Source organism: Andrographis paniculata, unplaced genomic scaffold, assembly GCF_009805555.1.
Source record: "Andrographis paniculata isolate CXL003 unplaced genomic scaffold, ASM980555v1 Contig51END, whole genome shotgun sequence".
Classification (NCBI taxonomy): domain Eukaryota; kingdom Viridiplantae; phylum Streptophyta; class Magnoliopsida; order Lamiales; family Acanthaceae; genus Andrographis; species Andrographis paniculata.
In genome coordinates, this window is record NW_026137586.1 from 3,758,267 (window position 1) to 3,782,519 (window position 24,253).

The window sequence follows — 24,253 nt, forward strand, 5'->3', positions numbered from 1 at the left end:
CGACTAGCAGTCAGAGGAAGAAAAAGGCAAGCCCGTACGGCAGGTGGGTCGGGAGCAAAAAGACAAAAAGTAAAGGCCACTCCTGCTATCGATAGGCAGGCCATCGAGGAATATTTGGCTTCTCTGCCAATAGATACTAGCGGGATGCCAAAGTATCTAAGGCAACAATTTGATAAGTTTTTGTTCCTTTCCTTATGTTATTTTCATACTGCCCCTTTCTAACTCCAATATGTCTATTTCAGAAGATCCTTCAATGCTCCCGACCACTGGCCCTACCACGTCTCAACCGACCGACCAACAATCGCCCGAGGCACAACTTCCCATCAATTTACCTTCATCCCGATCGACTGCCGTCCCGACCATAGAACAATCATCTATGGTCCGGACCACCGATCGACTAGCCATAGTCCCGATAACCACACAACCGACCCCCAGACAATCAGAGGTAAAAGATAGTTTCTGACATTCCTTAGACCAACAAAATATTAATTTTAAACAACAACTTCGAACCTTTTATTGTAGGCACACCGACAAGGCGAATCGATGGGCAGGCTACCTCCTCCCTCAACGTCGGATATCGTTGCGGTGATGCCCGACCAACTTGTTGTCCTCCCCGACCAAGTTGCGGAACCTCAACAAGTAAGCGCTAAACCTTCCTTCAACAACATCCTCCTGATAAAACTTCTGATACCTAAAACTTATTTGGTCCAGGCACCTATTGAAGATGTGGTAGTGCCCGACCCCGACCAGGTCGTGGCTTTACCCGACCCGCTTGTTCAGCAAGTTGATGAGGTTCCTCTTGTTGGTCCCGAACCAGTCCAACCCGAACCAGTCCAACCACCCCATGAAGTAGAGGAAATTTCCTCCTCAAGATCGGGTGAAGCTTCTGTTAATTTTGCCCCGTTGGATCCGGTTGGTACCCTTTCTTATCCATTTTCGGATTTTATTTTTGCCCATCCAACGGTGATGAAAACTTTTATCTTCTGTTCAGGGTATGGATTTAGCAGCCACCCAACAACTTCCACCAGGGGATGAATCAGTTGCTGGTCCGATTACCCGACCAGTCAACCCCTCAAATTTCCAACTTATGGCCCCTTCCGAGGCTACAGCTGCCCTGGATCTAGTAACCTTCCGCCGTTATTCCTTAAACAATTTTGCCATGTCTTTTAGCTTGCTAATCTCATTCTGGTTCAGGCTGCTCAGGAGATGAACATTTTGACCCGAATAAATCTCCCGACACCCGTCAGAACCATTGTGGAACGATGCGCCAATTTGGATTTTGCCGACTTAGAACTGGCACCTTTCGGCGTTAGTCCAAGTCGCAATAACCCTATTGGTTCAACCTGCCCTGGAGTCGGGAGCTTCATCAGTTCTCGATCGGATGATGGCCAGGATCACTGAACTTCAAGCTGAACTTCCTCTGATCCGACCCCCATTATCCGAAGCGACCTCCTCCCGTCCGGCAGCAGATCCTAATAATATTGAAGCAGATTTGAAGAAGGCTAACCAAGATCTTAGCATGGCTAGGGCCCGACTAGATGAGCTCCGGCAGGAGAGACAAACATTAGCTACTGAAATCGCTCAAAAGACTGAAGAATTACGACGACTTCAAGAACGATTGGAAGCTATAGATGATAGCATACAAGAGGGAAGTCGTCTGGTTGAAACACATTGCCTTAACCAAGCCAGTCTTTGCGACCAATTTCAGGCAGCGATTCAAACGAGACTCGTCCAGAGACACCAAGAAGCATACCAACGTCGTCGGGCCATCAAGTCAGAACTCAAATGGGCCGATCTAAAAACTGCTTTACGGGCGCTTCTCTCCTTGTAATGCAAATATATTGTTCCTATTTCTAGAAAACAGATCCTATCTTTCCTGCGTTGTTTACTGAGTCTAATCCAGCAAACATAGATCCGTATTTATTGCCTATTACTAAATCACCTAACTTAGAAACTAGAATACTTATTTAAACGAATATTATATTTATCTTTCCTTAATGTTTCCTTTCATATTAATATATATATAATGTAGGAATTCGCAGTCTGAAAGTGTCGACATTTGAACTTATTACTTTACGGTCACAAGTTTACAATCACTGTTCATAATATACATATTTATATATATTTATTAATTGTATGGTTCTTGAATTTAATATATTTGAATATGTGGGCCCAATTCATGCCTAAGTTATGCCCTAATTAATATATTCTAGAAGTACATAATTAACTATAGTTGAAGAATGTTAATTTGGTGATTGTTGATTGATGGGATTAATTAATAATATTAGTATTTTATTTTACATAAGCATGATGTTTGTTTAAAGGGGAGAAAGAAACTTTTAATTGATTTACTTTTATTTTTCTTTAAAAAATAAATAAAATAGAAGATGATTAAATTTTGTCCCAATGGAGTTTAATGAGTTATTAGGTGACATGTCCCTTGGAATTTGGATGAAAGAAAGAATAATTGATTTAAATAAATAAATATATATATATTTTTAAAAATAAAAAGAAATAGTAGAAATTCAGCATGCATTAATTTGTAACTGTAGAGTTGGCCTTATATTACATCTTTAATTAATACTTCCTCTTCAACTAAAAATAGTCCATTTGTGTTCGGGAATTTAAGAGAAATAAACATTTTATTGAAAAAATGACAAATAGTTAGGAGTATTTTTGCAAATTTAGTTAAAAATAAAAGTAAATAAAAATCCGACAACACACATTACATAAGAAGCGCTTTGAAGGCGGTTACTAGGTCGGCCCATTTCTGTTGAGTGTGCGCCATTCTTCTTTGATGGACGGCACTTTCGTGCTCCTGGATCATCCTTGACCGAGTACTGGCTTGGAGTTGGTCATGCAGGCTGGCGCAACTCTGGCGCTGCTCCTCCACCATGCGACTATCTTCCTGAATGCAGCCTTCTAATGACTCCAGCTGTTTCTGAAGGTTCTCGAGTTCCTTCATTTTCTGAGAGATTTCAGCCCTCAAATGATGGCGCACTTGCTGGTGTTCAGTCAACCTACTAGAAGCTTCATTCAGTACCGCAGTCGCCTTTGACAGAGACGCCTCAATGATCGCAGTGTCAGGAATGGCCTGAGACGATGCAGAGTCGGATGATGGAGGTCGAATGAAAGGCGGGTCGATTTGAAGTTCAATGATTCTCTCCATCATCCGACTCAGAATTGGTGCCACGACAGACTCACTAGGAGTCTGCACCAATAAATCAACAACCACCTGACGTAGAGAGTTTACATCTTCAGAGCTCAGATCAGCCAACGAAACATCCACGCAGCGCAGTACAACTGGTCGGGCAGATTCCACTAATGGTACTTTGCTCAGGAAAGTAAGCTCACGGGTTGCCTGTTGAACTACCTCACAATGATTAAAGATTCATAAGTTAAATTTAGGTAATGGAGTTATATGGACGTTACCTGGTGGAGAACAGCCGTAGCTTCAGAAGGAGTTAGCAAAACCGGAGTTAGTGGGGCAGGGCCAGAAAGGTTCCTCATATGACCAACCGATTCGGCGGCTGCGGGCAGAGGACCTATGAAGCCCGGCTCAGAACCCTAAAAATGTAAAACGTCAACTCAAAGACAATTGCGATTAGCATACGGAGATGAAGACAAAGAAAAATACTAACCACGGCTTCGCTGCTCTGATTAACAGAAGGGTCGCCCAACTCTGAAGAAGAGACGTCGACTGCTTCAAAGTGTTGGACTGGTACAGGGTCTGCTTGGACTGGTTCAGGGTTTGCTTGGACTGGTTTAGGGTCTGCTTGGACTGGTTCAGGGTTTGCTTGGACTGGTTCAGGGTCTGCTTGGACTGATGCAAGAATCGACGGTCCTGGTTCTGCGTTCGGTTCAGCCAAGTCAGGAATCGCCGGCCGTTGTTGTTCAGTGATCGGTGGTTCGACAACCGAATCGGCTGCCGCAAGTCCCTGAGATAAGGAATATAAGTTAGGCTCTAGATACGAAACATAATCTCACAACATGCTAAATGCTCACCGGGAGCACACGCGGCTGAGGAAGGGTAGATGTGGATGAGCCAATCACCATGACGGTCGGGTCCTCTTCCCGACGAATCACTGAGGGTCCCGCCGATGGGTTGACGGAACTTTGGCCGACCGGCATTTCCGGTTCGGAGTGGGAGAAGGTGGATGAAGACATCTGCCTCAACGTCGGGTCCTTGTCAAGACGCATCACGGGCAGCTCCTTCGGTATACCGCGCAATTGTTCACCACTTCGGGCTGCAGTCGGAAAAGAAGTTGCCTGTCCGCACGTAAAGAGGTAAAGTTACAAACCATAATTACGAGAAATGAAAGACTTTGGGGGGATTACCTCGGGGACGGATACTGAGTCGCTTCCCAAAGAAGCTGGTAGGGCAGATGCCAACATAGTTGCTCGGGTGGTTGGCTGATCGGTTACGTTAGCGCATGCTGGATCAACCGACCTATCTCTTCCATGTTCGCCAGTCTGGTCGGCTGGTTTCTCAGCAAGCGACTCTGAGGAAAAACCTTTTCAAAAATAAATTAAAGGAAAAACACAATTAAGGTTACCATTTATACTTACCCATGTATCGCCGCACATTGGCAGGCATCCAGATTGGGTCCACAGGTAGGGACACCAAATAATCCTCTACCGCCTGCCGATCATATACCGGACGTGTGGTGGCCTTCGGTCGGGTGGCTCTTTTCCTCCTTGGAGCGCTGGGGCCTTCTGCGGGAGCCGCCCGTTTGCTCCTCATCACCGTGGCAGGAGTTCGCGACCCCAAAGCAAGTGTTGGAGGAGGGGTTAATATCGCCAGCAATTGGTCACTTGGAGGCGCAACCACCGCCCAGGTATCCGACCACCAAGACGGAAAGGTTTCCACCGTCTTCGGGTCACGGCGGAAAGGAAGGTAGGAGTTGGAAGTTATGTAAGAAATGAGCTGGGAGAGATAAGGTGAAATCAAAGAAGGGGTAACTCGCCCGTCCGGGCTCTGAGTTATTAGGTGTGGACGGGCGAGTGGGCCCGGTAAACCTTGACAGCAGCCGAACTGTCGAGACAAAAATTGCGGCTGATAGTTAAAAGTATGAAAAGACTTACGGTTTCTCTTATCAAACTTAGGACTAGAAAAAAAGGACCGTGGTTTTAGAGCTGAGTCCCAAGAATGATGATAAGTCGGGTGAGGCAAAGGGTCTGGATACGACAAGGGGTAATTGGTTTCCGAGTAAGGCCAAAAAAGTTCAGTAAGATACTGAACGTAAAGCTCATAGACAAAAAATTTGGAGTTTGTACGGTCGTCCGAAAGAATAGCCGCAATTACACGGTCAGAAGGAGAAAGACTGGAAGAGTTTGGAGTTAGCTGAGCAAGGGCTAAACCAAGAGATCTACGAGGGTTCGGGGTAATGGGCACCCGACCACAAAAGGTGTTCGGAAAATAGAGTCTCAGCCAAAGCTCCAAAAACTAAAAAGGACCAGACGCAGCTGTGTCCCCCCTCTTCGTATCTACTAGACGGTCGCTAACTCTGGATAACCCCTCATACAAATTGGCCAAAAAGAGGGTCCCTAAAGAAAAGAAGCGACCAGTGGCTAAGTGGATGGCTAAGTCAAGTTGCGAGGTCAAGATTGATTTGGAGGGAGAAAGAATTACATATCTGAAGAAAGGAGCAGAAAAGAAGGTTCAACATAAAAACAAATATATAAAAAAATGAATTACATAGAGGAAATTCTATACCTGCATAGCCAGAACAGCAGAAAAGCGGTGTGCTCCAAAGCAGTTACTGGAGAACCCTCTGTACCCCGAAAGCGGATGACAAAGTTGGTCCAGTCGCGTTCCCTCTCAGGTATGCGCGCAAGCGACCAGCCTTCATGGTCGGTAGCTGGTTCTTGCCCATCCAACGACCCAAGGACAGGGTCGTCACCAACCACGGGGAGGTGGGCAATCATAGCCACATCCATTAGGGTTGGGCCCATGGGGCCATTTGGGAGAAGGAAAACACCCAGTTGGGCATTCCAAAAGGCAGCCATAGCAAAAAGAACTTTGTCGTGAAGATACAACGGTTGAGTCGCTAGAAAAATGGCCTTATCAATCCCTTGCCGTTGCCATTGTTCATGAAAAACAGGATATAGCCTCGAATACCACGAACGAAAGGCATCTTTGGGATCGGTAAGATGTGTTTTAATATGATCATTAATGCGTTCGGGTTTGAAATCAGGACTATTAATAGCTAAGGGAGTTACAGAACAGATAATACTCTTCATACGAACAGCATCCTCAGAAGATGTACAATAAGGACGAACAGTGGGAATAAGAACAGCAGAAGAAACAAAAGGGATTTCTAGATATGAACCATCAAAAGGTAGAGCTGGGACGTACTGGTTAGCCATGGTTGAAAGCAGCAAAGCGTGAAAACACGAAGACAAAGTATTGGATCGCAAAAGCAGAAAAGCAATTACAATGCATAAGGAAGAAGATGAAGACGAAGGGGATTTAAGTAAGGTTTTTCTGCAAAAGCCCCTAATTAAACACCGTAATGATCATCTGACTCCCTCAACAAATCACATCTCACACTGATCGAGAAATTACGGCAGGGAGTCCGGCAGGAAAAGCCAAATTGTTAAATAATTTAGGGTTTATATCATTTTGTAAAAAATAATTTTTTAACAAAATAGAAAAAAATTATCGAAAGAAAAATATATATATTTTTTAAATTCGTTGGTTCCACAAATATAAAAAATATAAATTTATATAATTTATTATATTTTTTTCTCTCATCATTCTATCCCAAACGACTACCTACCGGACGTTTCTTCTTCTTTTCATACGACTAATTAAGTATATATATGATCATGTACACAATTATTTTTTAATAAAATAGAAAAAAAGTATTATCTAAAGAAAATATATATTGTTGAAAATTCGTTCGTTACACAGATATAAAAAATATATATTTATATAATTAATTTCTCATCTTTCTAAACCAAACGAATCATTGGTCGCCCAATCAAGCAACCACCATCTGCTCTCTTCAATCAGCTAAACAACCATTCGTCCAGATGATTCATTGGTCGCATTAACAAGCGACCACCATACGTCGCCTTGAAATGGCCGAACAACAATTCCTCCAGAGGATATATTGGTCACTACAATCAAGCGACTGAACTACTGTTCACAAATATGGGCGACCAATTAACAGACCATTCTTCGGACAACCTCCGTATGGGCCGTTTTATCCTTCTGTCGGTCTTTTCCTCTAATCCGACCACGTACCGTTCGTCCCATTCTTCTTCGCAGAAACTGACTTACTCCCAAGTCGGCATTAACCGACCACCATATCAAACGATCTCCGTGTGGTCCGACTCAACCGACCGCGGACCGCACGCTTTGCTCAACCGACAGTCGACCATCTGACCTATTTAAACGACTGAGAAGCAACCGACCCCCGATGAGCCAACTGAGAACCAACCAACCGTGGATCAACCGACGACGAAACAGAATCCTCTGCTCGCATTATCTCCTTAGATGGACGACTGGTCCAACCGACCTCCTTTTGACTCTACTACCATACCGTCTTACCTTTGCCCGTCCGTGGGCCAACCAACCAACTTACTTTCGTCGAACTACAGACCAACGGACCAACTTCCTTTTGTCAGACTCCAAACCAACTGACTTGCCTATCCGACTGCGTACCATTCCATCTCCATCTTCGCCAGACTTCCTCTTTCAACCGACCTCTGAGCCGTTTAGCTTATATTCAGACCCATCCACAACCGTACTACGGTTATTAATTATTGTTATTATTATTTTTTCTGCCCAACAAGAATAATAATAATAATAATAATGGTTGAAATAGAAAAAAAGTAATGCATTTATGATAATGAATACCCAAAAAAACAGACTCTCATACGACCAACCATTTAAATAAACACACAATTTACAAAAATACTAACTGCAATCACATCCCTTACCTTGAATTCAGCTACAAAGTTAATCTACATACGTAACTATATCTACTAGAGCCAATCTACCTGACCAAAATAAACACATAGAACCTGCCACTCACTAACTTCTATCACTTCTTACATGAAAAAACGTATCACTTACTAACTTCTATCACTTATTACATAAAAAAACGTGTTACTCACTAACTTCTATCACTTCTTACATAAAAGTTACCACTCTAACACAGCAACCACTCTAACAAAGCAACACGCCAACAACATCCATTTAATTATAAAGACAAGATTGACTTTCAATACGTGCTACATTCTTCCTTAGCTTTTCTTTTTCACACATTTCATCACTCTTCCATCAATTCTCCTTACTGCTAATCACTACAAGCCAATGGCCAACCACATAACACCCATAACTGATTTAACCATGGAAAATAGAAACTGGACAGTCCGTGCGTTATTCGTAGAGATGTCCGCTATCAGAACAACCAAGACCAGTGGAAAGCCCTACGGACGATATGTCTTTGTTGACACACAGGTATTCAAACAATCCTACTTATAAAAATAATTGAGTGAATTTATGTACTACTATCTAAATTTTACATTTAATATACTTTATTTAATATGGAATAAAATTTAAAATTAATCATATTTACTATGCTTATAATTTACTATTAGTTATTTTATAGTAGAAGAAAATTGATACATCAATTTTGTACATTACTAATTAGTTTTTTCGGGGTTAACTATCTTATTTACTTATTTTGTAGGGCACCAAACTCATGACGTGTGCCTTTTCTGCGGACATGGAAGCATATGATCATTGTTTAAAACTCTTTAAGACCTACGAGATATTTGCTAAACAAGGCAAAGAGTACAAGACGGATCTACCAAACTTCAACTCTGAAATCCAGCTCTATCTCAACAAACACTGCAGCATCGTCCCTGTTGAAACTGATCCCATATCTTCTCTAACTGGAAAGCCATCTTTCAAAAAGCTCTCATGCATTGTTGATTGCCTAGCAACAAATGAGTACATCGGTATAACTCCTATTATGTTTATGCTTTAATTCATTTGCTTGTCCATATTTTTGCATTTATACCTAATATATGATACATATCAAACAGATGTGGTCGGTGTACTGATAGATGTTGCAGAACAAAAGTAAAGAAATAAACGTCAACAACCGACCTCTTCCAACATTATAGGAGATCGTGTTCAAGAGATTGTAATCGTAACTGAGGAGTAAGCATAGATTCAAGTACAGTTATTTTGGTATCATTATATTTTTATCACCTTTTTCACATCAATGTATGTATTCATCTTTAATCACAATTTATTTCTTCTAAAAGAAGTTATGTCAATAATTATGCCTAACAACTATATTTTTAAATAAATATACTAAATTTTTATCAGCTTCCATTTCTATTCGACATCTTTTAATAGTACACTAAATTTACCAAATTCAAGTAGCATATGTTCTTCACAGTTTTCTCCATTAATTTTCATCATAATAGATTGCTACCGACAAGACTGACCTTATGGAATGAATTGGTGGACGCTGAAGGAAAGTACTTCACATCCATTGTGAAGGAAAGACCGATCATTGCGGCCCTCCACCTGAAAGCAACACTATATGCAGGTAGTTTATGCATCAACCATATTTGACTCAACATATATAAATTATTGTCAATACTTGTATCGTAGTCCACCTAATTACCATTTCACTTCATTTGATTCTATATTCGCATGTCAAGGTGTTTCGTTATCTGCAATTTCCATGGCAAATTTTATTGTTGATCCTCCATATCCTGAAGCTGACAATCTATTAAGCTGGTATTTTTTTCTATATCAAATCAATATTTTATATTTTTTATATCACAACACTACACTCTCATTGAAAGTCAATTACAAATTTCATTTTAATTCAAAACATTTTACATCACAGGAAACTCAATAATAAGGTATGCATTGATGAACTTGTAATCCAAAAACCATACTTCAACACAGTCGAAGGAAGCCCGCTAGCTGTAGTTACTCTCTCAACAATTGCAACCATGTCACAATCTACTCGCGTGAGTTATTTATAATGTATATTTGTTTATATACAAATAAAACATCATAAAGTAATCAAAAACTTGCCTGATATAGCAAGGTGAGTACAAAATCAAGGGATGTTTGTCAATCAAAGTGGATAAGAAAGTGCAACTCCACTACAACGCCTGCGATAAGTGTTACACAGCAACTCCAGCCCCAATAACACGACAGTTTTTTTGTTTAAGGTGCAAATCTGTCCAATCGTCGGAGCAAAAGTAAGAAAGACTACTCATTCTACTTTATACACATTTAAAATTTGATATATATTTATATACACGTAACAATACACATATACAAACAGGTCAATTCTGCGCTTACAGATTGTTGATCAGACGGGATCAATTACCTGCGTTGCTTATGACAATATAGCGCAACAAATTCTGAACTTTGACATACCAGAGTCGAATGAACTAGGACAACAGGTTAAACTTTAAATATTTCATCAAAGTACTATACTGTCTCATTATATATATATATATATTACACAGGAAATCATTTCACTATGCAATCTGCGCAATCAAGAACTTCAAAACCAATCATACCTCTTTCACATAAAGAAAAAGGCCGCCGCACCATCCCAAACAGAAACACGTACTTACACACTTATGTCTGCTTCCAAAGAAAACAAAGGTACATTACATTATCATGAAAACAACTATGACTAATACATCATATGGTGCAATTATATACTACTCATTTTATATAACAAATAAAATTCATGTACAGATAAGGAAATTGCTGCCGAAGAAACATTGTCAAAGAACCACCCTATTGTACACAAACACACTGGGATAACACCTGAACTGCAGGAGAAGGCAAACTGCACAACTGATACCTTAGAATCATCTGGTCCTGGTAAGAACAACAATGTATCATCCCAACAATATAAAATAATAAACATAGGTACAATTTCATAGTTTCAACTATACTTATACAAAAAACATTATTTAGGTAAACATGCAAAGAACTTGCTGCCACTGTTCGATGAGTTGCAATCAATCAATGAACACAAATCAACGGATGAAGCATCAACGAACAACAATTCGGTCGCTCCACAGAAAGAATCCAAAAAATAGTTTTCAAGCTTTTCTACAATATCTTTTGTTCTGTACTACATCCAACTACTAAACTGCCTACCTTTTTGTAATATTACTATCCGATATGTACGTACAACATTTTGAATATGTATCGGCTACATATATTTATCAAATTTCTTATTACTATAAATTCATAATTCCATTGTGTTGATGCATTTATCCAACAAACAAAAAGTAAAATTCAAAGATATAGAAATATCCTTAAATTTGAATAATTACATTAGGAATCTCTAAACACTGTAGGGTACATAAGTGTTGATGTATTTTTCCAATAAACAAAAGGTAAAATCCGAAAGTACGACCAAAAGACAAAAAAACACTCCTTCGCCGCCCCCACCGAGGGACGAACCTACTGTTCACTTAGCAGGCACCCGACTTTTCTTCGTCCGACGACGTACCAACCGACTTGCATATCCGATCGCATCCCATCCGTCCCGCTTACCCGACTGCTGAATAACCGACCTGCTCGTACAACCGACACACCCACCGACCTGCAGACTTTCAGACGTATAGACCATCCGACACGCCAACCAACCGACCTTACTATACAACCACATACCGTCCGACCTACAAACTTTCCGACCTATGGACCATCCGACCAACTAACCAACCAACCTGACTATCCGACCGCAGACCTTCCCACATGCGAACCGACCGAGGACCAACCAAGTTGACTATCCCACAGCGGACCAACCGACCTGACCTACCGAAAGAGGAGCAACCGACTTGCCTATCCGACCGCAGACCTTCCGACGTACAGATCCGATTGATAGCCAACCGACCCAGGAACAACCGAACGGACAAACGGACCTCAACGCAAATATTTCTTCTTTTCCACCTGACTTCGTGCATAACTTCCTTTAAGATCCTGCTACTTTTCTTTTTATTATTAGTTTTTGTACGTAACAAATTGCATTATAGAATAGTCGCGCGGTATACCGCGCAAAAGCGGGTTCTAGTATATATATATACACGTATGTATTATAACCATATAATGATACTTATAGTTTATTTCGTCTGGTTTGTTTATTTAAGAAAAAAATTTCAATATACTTTTTAAAAAATTAATATACGACATAAATTCATTATTTTTATATTATTTATAAAATTCTTTATATATTATATAAAAAAAAAAATTCGAATCAAAACACACCCTTCATTTTTAAGTTAATCGATAATTTGAAATTTGAAATTTATATTAAAAAAGATCAATTTATTTATATGGTGCATAACAGATAGTTTTTCAAATATCATAATAAAATAGAGAATACTATTCGACCATAATTGAATAGCGACAGCTTTTATGTAGTACTCCATTGAACAAAATATTGTATTATATCAATAGTAATATTGATTGTGGAAGTGTGACATTTATAACCTTAATCATTACAATTATTTAATATAATAGTGATTAATCCTATTAGACACTCACCACATCATATATATATATATATATGTATAATTCTATCATATTATAATAAATATTATATCGATCTCAATAAAATAATACAGTGTATGATAATATAATAGAAATATGTATTGTAAACTAACAATACATAATAATAGTTACACACAACATATGCCACAACTAATTTATTACAAATGCATGATATAAATTAATATACTGTAATTATTCATATAATATATAATATATGACACAATTAGTATTAGGGCAAAATATATGTTAATATAGCGTAAAATATATGATATAATTGTTATTATATGATAATAATTCATGTAAAAGATATTGTTTTAATTTCGATTATAAGTTAAAAATAATAATTCATCTATTTATTAACAAATTAATATAATTCTTATTAGTCTTGATCAAAACCTGATCACTCTTATTTATGTCTTTTTCAATTTTCATGCACAATGCTGATTTGACACCCTCAATACATATGTAATAAGGCATTAGTGCATATATAATACTACCTCCATCTCACGTACCGTGTCTGCTACATTGTATACACGTTATTTTAGGAGGAGTTTAATTAGTAGATAATTAAGAATATATTAGTGAAAATAATTATCTAATAATATAAATAATTATAAATTAAGATCAAGATAACTAATTAGTTTAATTAAAATTAAAAAAATTAAAAAGTTAAAATGAGATTAAAATGTGTAATTATTTTCCAAAAAAAGAAAGTAAAATGGTATGTGGGACGGACAGAAACGGCAACGTGGATATGGTATGTGGGACTGAGGGAGTATAGTATATTTCCTTTATTCCATCTTAAAGTATTTTTTTAATATAATATTATATTTTCTTTGTTCCAACTTAAAGGTATATAATATTATATTTCATTCGTTCTAATTTAAAGTATATTTTTTACCATTTCCGTCTATTTTACTCTAAAGTATCATTTTTTTTATTTTAGTAAAAGTAATCAAACACTAATATCAAAATATCGTTAACTTTTATATAAATTACAAATATATCATTACACATATAATTACAGCGTTATATATAAAATTAAATAATAAAAATGTCAATGTTTTACAAAATTTCACTAATTAATAAAATATGGTTATTTTTAATATAATGCAATACCCCAAAGAACCCCTTTAAAGTGGGACGGACAAAATAATATATTTAATACATGTTTAAAGAACCCGTTTAAAGTGGGACGGACAAAGTAATATATTTAGTACATATTTTAACACCACATACTTTTATATAATATAGAATTATACTGATCTTTATGTAAATATGCACTCTTCGCGGGTATTATATGTGTTGACTGGTTAACCCATTTAGGACAAAAAATGTTGTCGTATATGTGTTTTATGGGATCAAACTTCTGTATTCCTTCTACTCCAGCAAATCAAATCATAACATTTGGAGAAGAGAGAGAATATAAATAAGATAAATTAAAATTTATATAATATCACCTAATTATATTTTTATTATTTGTTTTATCAAAAATAGAAAATAAGATCCTATTCAAATTTACTTTTATTCAATTTTTATTTCAATTTTTATTATATTAGTTTGATTTTAAAATATTTTTTTTTTCAAATATCACATTCGTGGTACTGAATTTGTTTATTTTATATTTTTAAGATGGTACGATTCTTATAAGTATTATAAAAAATTATATTCACATATTAATATAATATATAATATATATTTTTTATCAGTTAAAAAAAAAATTCAAATATAAAATATAAAAAAACAGTACTTGAATATAAATAACACAATAAAAATAAAAATACTTTAAATAAAAAATTTAATTTAGATATTTTTTTATAAAATATTAGATTCAAATTAAAATAAAAAATTAAATCTTTATAACAAACTTTAAAATATTATATAATCTACTTAATGTTATTATTACATAATTTATAAAATAACATAATAAAGAATTGCAAAATATAACATGAATAAAAGTATATTTGAATATAACTTTAAAAAAAAAAAAAAAATTGATTCTATAATAAAAACTATAGTTAAATAACAATATCATATGATAATTTGTTATTTTTTTAACATTTGAGAAAAATAATACTCCCTCCGTCCCGGAACTAAATATCAATTTGTTTTATATTATGAGTTGTAAGGGTATTTGTAATGTTAGTACATAGTACAAAAAATTGATACTTGTTATGGTGGGACAGAGGGTGTATATATTTACTGTAAAATAACATAATAATTTTTTAATATTAATAAAATTGAATGACCACTAAGATTGAATATAATTTTTATTTTTAATTTTGAAAACAAAAAAAAAAATTAATAAGTAATAAAAATATATTAAATTCTAAATTTTAAATATTTTTTTTCTCTTTAAAGTATCATAATTTGATTTGTTAGAACAGGGATATCGGAATAAAGAATTTGAATATTTGATGGCATATTTTGTGCGTCAGTGTTCAAATATTGTGAAATATGTGTTGATACTATTCAACCACTAATTATTTGATCAATTTAATTAAATGAGAAACCGTGTGGTTAGTAATACTACAATTTAATAACCCAATATATATTAATTAATATAAATGTTTCGTTTATAATACACAAGATAACAATTATTGCAATTGGAATAACACTTTAGTTATATATTTATATTTATTTTATAAAATATAATTTATTATAATTATTTTTTAAAAAATAAAATTTTTTTATAATACAAGTAAATAGAGAAAATAAGTTTATTTATTTAGAAAGATATTTTCAAATATTTATATACATTAATAGTATTTTTAATATCAATTAATATAAATACTAGCGGAAAGGTACGAAAGTTTGTTGGTCATTTCAAAATACATTATTATTGATTTTTTTAAAAAAATAATTATCGTTTATTATAAATTAAAAAATAATTTTTTACAAACTTCAAATGAATATGTAATTATATAAATTATGATTTACTTTATATATTTGGAATAAAATATTTAATACAACTAAAATAATTTAATGTTAAAATAAAGTTTATTATGAAAAAAATTAATTAAAAAGATATATGAAAGTTATACATATATATTTGGATGTGTTTAAAACTTGATTGATTATGAAAATAAAATTATTATTACAATTTCTGGTTTTCAACTTAACGAATAAAATCAATTCCCCAAATAACTTAATTGCAATACTTTGATAACAAAACTGTAACTCTATAATGAAAAAACATAATAAAAATAACATATAACTTAATATAAATTATGATGAATTGCATAATTTTTATATATTACAAATAAAAAAACCACCAAACTCTATCCGTAAACATTTGCATTTATTTTTTTTTCTTTTCTTTATTGTTCCCGATTCTTCTTTTTTCTGGTTTTTTTTCTAACATTCTTTTCTTTCTGTACCTTGTATGCTACAACCAGTTGTGAAAGCAAATTAACTATAAATAAATTCAAATTTTCAATTTCAACGTCCAAAAAAATTCTCTAACTGCAGTAAATATAACCTCATGAAAAGAAAATATTAGACAATGAAAATAATTAACAAACCTAAACAAAATTTAAAAATAAAAGCGAGCGAATCTTCTAGCAAACAACTTCTGATGTTTAGAAGGCAGTCTTTTCGGATCCAACTTTATGACTCTCGTTCTGAGCAAAAAAAAAAAAAAAAACACATCAAAATAAACAATTTAGAAAATAACAAAAAAAAACTATAATTAATACAAAACTTAGAACAATTGTAAAAAATTGAGAAAATATAAAAAGAAAATAAAAAAATTGTGAAAAATAAAATAAAATTTTAGAAAAATGTGATTACTCAACCCATTTATAAACACTATGAAAAACTGTAAAAATTAGTTTTCCCCACTAACACTCAGTTAAAAAACTATTTAAAATCAAATTATGAGAAAACGTAAAACCACCTCATTTATAAAATTATCTGCAAAATCACATCATTTACAAAAACTAAATATAATATAAATAGAATATATATAAATTAATACATCAATATGAGTATATATATATATATATGTGATAATCAAATTTATATATTTATTATTATAAAAATAAATATATTTAATTTTAGTTTCATAATTATTAAAGTAATTTATAAATAAATAAATAAAATTTTAGTAACAAAATTTCATAATCATAGGCATAAATATTGCAAGTTATCCTATTATAATTTATATTAAAAAAATATTAATTATATATCATAAAAATAGTAATTATAAGACTAATACATGAAAATAATAATAATAAATTATAACTTCGAGAAAAAAAAATTTAAATCCAAAAAAAAAAAATGATAAAAATATATTAAAGTAATTTATAAATAAATAAATAAAATTTTAGTACCAAATATTACATATTTATAGGAATAAATATTGCAAGTTATTTTATTATAATCTAAATCAAAAAAGATTAAATATAAAAAATATAAAAATATTATTTATAATAAAAATAATATTTATTGATAAAGAGTTAAAATGATAAAATAAAATTAAAAAAAAATCAAAATTTTAAGATTGCAAGATTGCAGAAATAGTAAAAAAAGTGGGTCCATATTGAGCTCTTATATATATATATATGATATGATATGATATGATTACTTAAATTTTGTATAATTGGTATAAATAATACTCCCTCCGTCTTAAAAGAAAAATCTTATTGGAATTCGACACATGATATGATTAAAGGAATATTGATATTTGTTGATGTAATTTTTCAACAAAAATAAAGTAAAATTCAAAGATATAGAAAATATCCTTAAACTTGATTAATTAGTGCCTGAGATTAGGAATCTCTAAACACTGTACGGTACAGAAAATAAACTGGAAAATAAAAGACTGAAATTTAAAGTGGTGATCCCCAAATCTGACTTTGCTTTGTTGAAGTTGATTGAAGATGCCTTGCCAAATGATGATCCAAATCCTTAAATATTCTTTGAAGAAAACGTTCAGAACCGTCGCACTGTTTTACCAACCGTTCCCACCAGTTACAGAACTCAGAACTGCCTCTTTGATTGACACATGTCTTTAACCGCCTCGCCAACCGCATAACCCAACGACCGACCAACCGACCAATCTAGATACATAATTGGTCGCCAGATCAAAAGACTCACTGGTCGCCCCATCAAACGACCACTATTTGGTCTCTTCAATCGTCTGACCTATCAACAGACCTTTCTTCGCCCGACTTCCTTTTTCGACCGACCCCCATAGCAGCCAACCTTTGTATCAACCGACCCATTTATCCGACTGCGGATAATCCGACCTGCTTGCCCGACCGCGGACCATCTGACTTGCTTATCTGATTGAGAACCAACCGACTGAGAACCCACCGACTGACTCTGGATACCTTATTATTATTATTATTTTTTGTGCGTAACAACATGCCTCCTCCTCAAGACTCCTAAGCATCATTTCTTATGATGTTTTAGGAGTTAGTAGGTTAGCATCCGAGGCTACGTCAGCCTCAGATCCGACCTCCATCCTTTGAGGCTACGTTGGACCCGACCTCCATTTATCGCGGACTGGTGCTGGCCTGGACGTTGGTCGATCTTGCACTACCATTGTATTCAGACTCCCGTCCGACTTATTCCTCCTTTCGGCCACTGTTGTTCTGTCATTCTTTTGCTCGCCTGAAAAGTTATGGTCGGCGACCTGACCCGTGTCCGTCCATTCGGCGGGGTCCTCCTGACCTGTATCCGTCCATTCGGCGGGGTCCTCCTGACCTGTATCCGTCCAGGTTACGTAGTCCTCCCGATTTTTGTCCGTCCAGTCGACGTGGTCTTCCCGATCTGTATTCGTCCAGTCGGCGTGGTCCTCCTGACCTGTATCCGTCCAGGTTACGTAGTCCTCCCGATTTTTGTCCGTCCAGTCGACGTGGTCTTCCCGATCTGTATTCGTCCAGTCGGCGTGGTCCTCCCGACCTTTGTCCATCCAGTCGGTGTGGTTGTCCCGACTACGGTCCGTCCATTCGGTGTGGTCCTCCCGACCATGGTCCGTCCAGTCGGTGTGGTCTTCCCGACCATGGTCCGTCCAGGCGTCGTGATCCTGCCGACCTGTCTCCGTCCATTCGGTCGTCCCTGGTCGGGCCTGTCCTCCTGTTTGGTCCTGTTTCCAGTCTGTCTGACTGGGTATATGCTCAGGAATGGCGTTGTCCGTTTGGGGGCATGACATTTCTGGCGGTGCAGGAACCGAATTCAACATGAATTTTGATTGCTCCATCAAGTTTTGCATTGCGTCATGTATTGCCTGCAGATTTGCTATCTGCTGGTCGTACATTTGCCGAAAACATGCTGTAAAACCTGCTGTCAATTCGGCCCGTAGTTGGGAAGCTTCTTCTGCCGTGATAAAGCCAACGGCTGTACTGTGGAATTGAAAATTTGCCATATGGATCAGCAATTTTCTCCCACTGTGGTCGCCAATTTGTTGATGTAATTTTTCAACAAAAATAAAGTAAAATTCAAAGATATAGAAAATATCCTTAAACTTGATTAATTAGTGCCTGAGATTAGGAATCTCTAAACACTGTACGGTACAGAAAATAAACTGGAAAATAAAAGACTGAAATTTAAAGTGGTGATCCCCAAATCTGACTTTGCTTTGTTGAAGTTGATTGAAGATGCCTTGCCAAATGATGATCCAAATCCTTAAATATTCTTTGAAGAAAACGTTCAGAACCGTCGCACTGTTTTACCAACCGTTCCCACCAGTTACAGAACTCAGAACTGCCTCTTTGATTGACATATGTCTTTAACCGCCTCGCCAACCGCATAACCCAACGACCGACCAACCGACCAATCTAGATACATAATTGGTCGCCAGATCAAAAGACTCACTGGTCGCCCCATCAAACGACCACTATTTGGTCTCTTCAATCGTCTGACCTATCAACAGACCTTTCTTCGCCCGACTTCCTTTTTCGACCGACCCCCATAGCAGCCAACCTTTGTATCAACCGACCCATTTATCCGACTGCGGATAATCCGACCTGCTTGCCCGACCGCGGACCATCTGACTTGCTTATCTGATTGAGAACCAACCGACTGAGAACCCACCGACTGACTCTGGATACCTTATTATTATTATTATTATTATTATTATTATTATTATTATTTTTTGTGCGTAACAATATTATATTAGTAGTTGGTAAAAAATACGAGTAAATTTTTTTTTTGCCATTGTAAGCGTAGTTGTAAAAAAGATAGTTGAATTTTCGTAATAATAATAAAAAGGTAATGAAATTTTTATTGTAATATGTTTATTTATGAAAATTAGACTATTGTTTTAATATGAACAAAAATAGAAAAATAGAACTATTATTTTATGACATAGGAGAATAAAATTTAGATGGTTAAAATATAAATCGATATATATGTGTGTGGTTTTTACAATTTTTAATTATAACAAAATTTTATTAAAATCTATATTTTAAATAAATTAAAATTGACTTGAAATCATGAAATTTTGAAAATAATATTATTTTAAATAAAAATAAAATAGATAAACATATATATATATAATAAATTGGGAGTATGTATAATAAAAACTCTATTAAAAAATTGATAAAAAAATAACAAGTAAATGAAAAATAATAAGTAGATGAAAAATAATGCAAATATTATTATTATATGTTAAAGTAAGAATAATAATATTATAAATAAATTATATATAAATTTAATGAGTAATAATAATATAAAAAAGAAAAAAAGAATTAATACGTTTATGTTATATACTCCCTCCGTCCTATGTAATATGAGTGTATTACTATAGATACGGGAATTTAGGTAAAGTATAATTAGTAAGTAATTAAGCAGTGTATTAGTAAAAGTAATTATTATTTAGTAAAAATAATTATAGATTAAGATAAGTAAATAGTTTAATTAAAATAAAAAAAAATTATAAAATTTAAAATGCGATTAAAGTGCATAATCATATTTCAAAAAATAGAAATGACAAGTTACGTAGGACGGACGAAAATAGAGATAAATTATGTAGAACGGAGAAAGTAATAAATAGTATAGTAATATTTATTAAGTATATAAATATATTATATATATGAATGTATAATAGAGAGGGGGGGATTGTAATAAAACTGTGATGAATTTGTCTTAATTCAATTGATAATGTACAATGGCCTATTTATAGGCAACAAAAGAATACAAGTAGTGGCATCTAAGGAGCCACGAAACATCCATCCAACGCATACACCGTGCCTACGTCTATATAACGTGATGTATGACAGTTTAACAAATATGTTTGATTTTGTATTGCCACGAGGCTATACATTTTTTTTTATTATTGGGCCTAGAGCTGTTAAACGAACCGAGCCGTTCGTGAACTTGGCTCGGTTCGACTCGGTTAAAGCTCGTTTGCGAACGTTAACGAGCCGAGTCGAACAATATAAACAGGTTTGTTTAATTAACGAACGAGCCTGAGCTTTGGTCGCGAACGTTCGTTTAAATAATATATTTATTATAAATATTATATATGCATATAAAATTATAATTTATAATTAAATAAAATATTAATTTAAAATATATAAATAAAATAATTTTAAATTTTTTTTATAATTTATATATAAATTTTAAAAAATAAGACAAACGAACTCGAACGAGCTTAATCGAGCCTAAACGAGCCGAACACGAATACGAGCTCAAACAACAAAAATTTTTAACGAGCCGAGGTCGAACACTACGAACGAGCTTGAAAGTTTAACGAACGAACACAAACCTTGTTCGCGAATGTTAACGAACATTTAAAATTTGACTCGACTCAATTCGGCTCGGATCATTAACAGCTCTAGTTGGGCTTATTATTTAAATAATAATAATAAAAAAAAGGACGAATGTGATGGACTGTAAAATATTAATAATAATAAATAATAATAATACTCCATAATATTATTTACTTTATTATTTTAATAATAAAAAAATCTTAGTTAACTGTTTATAAAATTTTGATTTTATTTATGTGTTTTTTTTTGAAATATATGTAATATTAGAAAGATAAATATATTGAAAAAATGATGAATCAATTTTTTAATAATAACATTTAAATTAATTGATATATATATTGTTAGGATAAATAAGTAGATTATACATTATTTTTTACTTCTTTCAATGGGACTTTTTATGTTATATTATTGGGACATAAAAACTAAGAAAGAGGATAATAAAATTGTGTGTGGATAATTTTTTTTTATTATAAATGAATTATGCATAAGTTAACGAATAAAAAATATGACATAATTATCCCAAATGAAAAAATTACTTTATAATTTAATTATATTAAAATAATAGTGATAAGTTAATAAAATTTAGCTTTAGCTTTGTTCAGACATTTTAAATTCTATATTGACACAATTTTCAATTAAATTATAATTTTAAACATTACTTATAAAAATATGAATAGACACCATTAATATTATATATAAACATCATTTTTGCAATATTTATATATAAAATCCATCATATCCAATATTAAAAATATTAAAAATTAATCGTGTGAAATATTTTAATTTTGTTCAAATGATCCTTATATTAAATTATTATATATTCAATAACAACAATTAATTTTACAATTTAATACAATTTATAACTACACGTGCATAGCAAGGCTTCCCCTCCGGTAGCTATAAAAGAACCTCACTTACATTTTTATGTTGATCATAGATATTAGATATATAATGTATTAGTTTGTATCATATAAAATTTTATATTTTATAATACTCCCTCAGTCCTATTGGAAGAGTGACATTTGTTTTTTGCACGTAAATTTTTTAATATAAGTATTATACTCCCTCCGTCCATTTACAAAGTTTATATTTACTTTTGGCGCGGTGTTTAAGAAATAATAGTATTTTAATTATAGTGAGTATTAAAAGTAGTGTAATGACATTTTTGCCCTTACTTTTTTTGTGTAAAAGTAACGATGTAATGTAAAGTAAGGGTATTTGTGGAAAAAAAGTAGAGTATTTAATGAAATATTAACTTTGTAATTGGACGTCCCAAACTAGAAATATGTAAACATTGTAAGGGGACGGAGGGAGTATTAGATTGTAGTAAAAAAAGACAAAATACCCCTATTAGTATGGTGTAATGTAAAAGTAATAGCATTTGTGTAATATATTGTAAGTTGAAAGGGTATTTATTATGTTAGGTAAGCAGTATAATTACTAAATTAGAAAATTGTAATCTTATTTCGGGACGAACAAAAATAGAAAATGGTAACTTTTCAATTGGACGGTTGAATTAGAGTATAATATTAATTCTGAATATATTCTACTAAGTTGTAGTTTTAAAAATATTTGATATATTTTTAATTTATTTTCAAAGCAAATGCTATATATTAAGGCTGCGCTTCGTTTTCTGTTTTACTAATGGTTTTTCCCCTTCAATATAAATTTGTTTTAAATCAAAAATTATATTATTGTAGTATTGTTTTTTATTAAAATTTTACTACCAATCAGTAACAAAACAACATATACGTATATATATTTAGACTTTAATAAATAAATAAATTGAGTATTTAATGTAATATTTTATAAAATAGTTATCCAATTTAATATTTTTTTTTTAAAAAATATCAGTGATAAATAATATTTCTTCTGTCCCTGAAAAAATTGTGCATTTTGTTTGGACACTAGAATTTAAATAGTATAGATTAATTATTATTAAAAAAAAAATTAAATATTTATTTTACTCCATCAAATCATTCAAATAAAATAAATAAATATATATATATTTTTTTCTTCTCAGTACATTACCTAATTTTAGGTTTTATTCTATCCACTTAAATTTCCGTACCAAAATCTAAATGTTGCTTCTTACATGGGACAAATGGAGTACTTCTTTGGAGTTTTATAATAGATGAAAAAATAAGAAGTATTTTATTGATCAGTGGAATTGCATAAGAGATTTTGATATTTTTGTCATTTAACTTTATATATAAATTAATTGTATATAATAATATATTTGTAATTTAAATAAAAATTAAAAATTATTTTTATATTAATTATTTTTACTACAGAAAAAAAACTTATAAAAAATACTTTGAATTGAAAAAAAAAAAAAAGGAATATAAAAACTTTTTTACTATAAATATATAATTATATATTAAAAGTAGTTATAGTGTGTGATTTAGGGTTTATTTGTTTAGTATTTAGAGTTAATTTTTTTTTTTTTTATGTGAAAGTATTGAAAATTGCATCGGTAATATAAAAAATAATATTTTATATTGAATGTTGACTTTTATAAAAGGATAAAATATATACATTGAAAATAGTGTCAAAAAAAAAATGTTAGGGCAAACAAATCTTTACTAACTTACTTAAAAATACACTTTCACTTCCACTCAAATATTTAAATAATTTATAAATAAATGTGAAGCTTATTTTAATTTTTACAAAAATGTTTATTATTTTTTAGCAAAAATATGGGAATCATCTTATGGTACTAATACTAATTAATAAACTACTTTATACACATTAAAATGAAAAAAAAATAAAATAAAAATAAAATTGCACAACGAAATTGAGTATTTTATTGTACAAATAATCATGACCTTAAAACAATGAATTTATTTGTTAGTATTTTAATTTAAGATATTTTTATATATAATTATAAATTAGATTAATAATATATAAACTACAGTATTAAATATTATTCCTTTTATAAAAAATATAATTAATTAATAATAAA

General features: G+C 33.1%; 2 protein-coding genes across 2 annotated transcripts; one reads left to right on the forward strand and one right to left on the reverse strand.

Annotated features, from left to right (window-relative positions):
- Positions 1-8,398: 8,398 nt before the first annotated feature.
- On the forward strand, positions 8,399-9,120 carry LOC127253874 (uncharacterized). The gene is made up of 3 exons (XM_051278671.1): positions 8,399-8,473; positions 8,706-8,976; positions 9,064-9,120. Exons 1-3 carry the CDS (start codon positions 8,405-8,407, stop codon positions 9,102-9,104), a joined length of 381 nt encoding a protein of 126 aa, XP_051134628.1. The 5' UTR covers positions 8,399-8,404; the 3' UTR covers positions 9,105-9,120.
- An 8,196-nt stretch (positions 9,121-17,316) lies between these two features.
- LOC127253511 (uncharacterized) lies at positions 17,317-19,755 on the reverse strand. The gene is made up of 2 exons (XM_051278141.1): positions 18,380-19,755; positions 17,317-18,280 (listed from the first exon to the last, which is right to left on the reverse strand). The coding sequence occupies exons 1-2, from the start codon at positions 18,939-18,941 to the stop codon at positions 18,048-18,050; spliced, it is 795 nt and encodes a 264-aa protein (XP_051134098.1). The 5' UTR covers positions 18,942-19,755; the 3' UTR covers positions 17,317-18,047.
- Between the last annotated feature and the right edge of the window lie 4,498 nt (positions 19,756-24,253).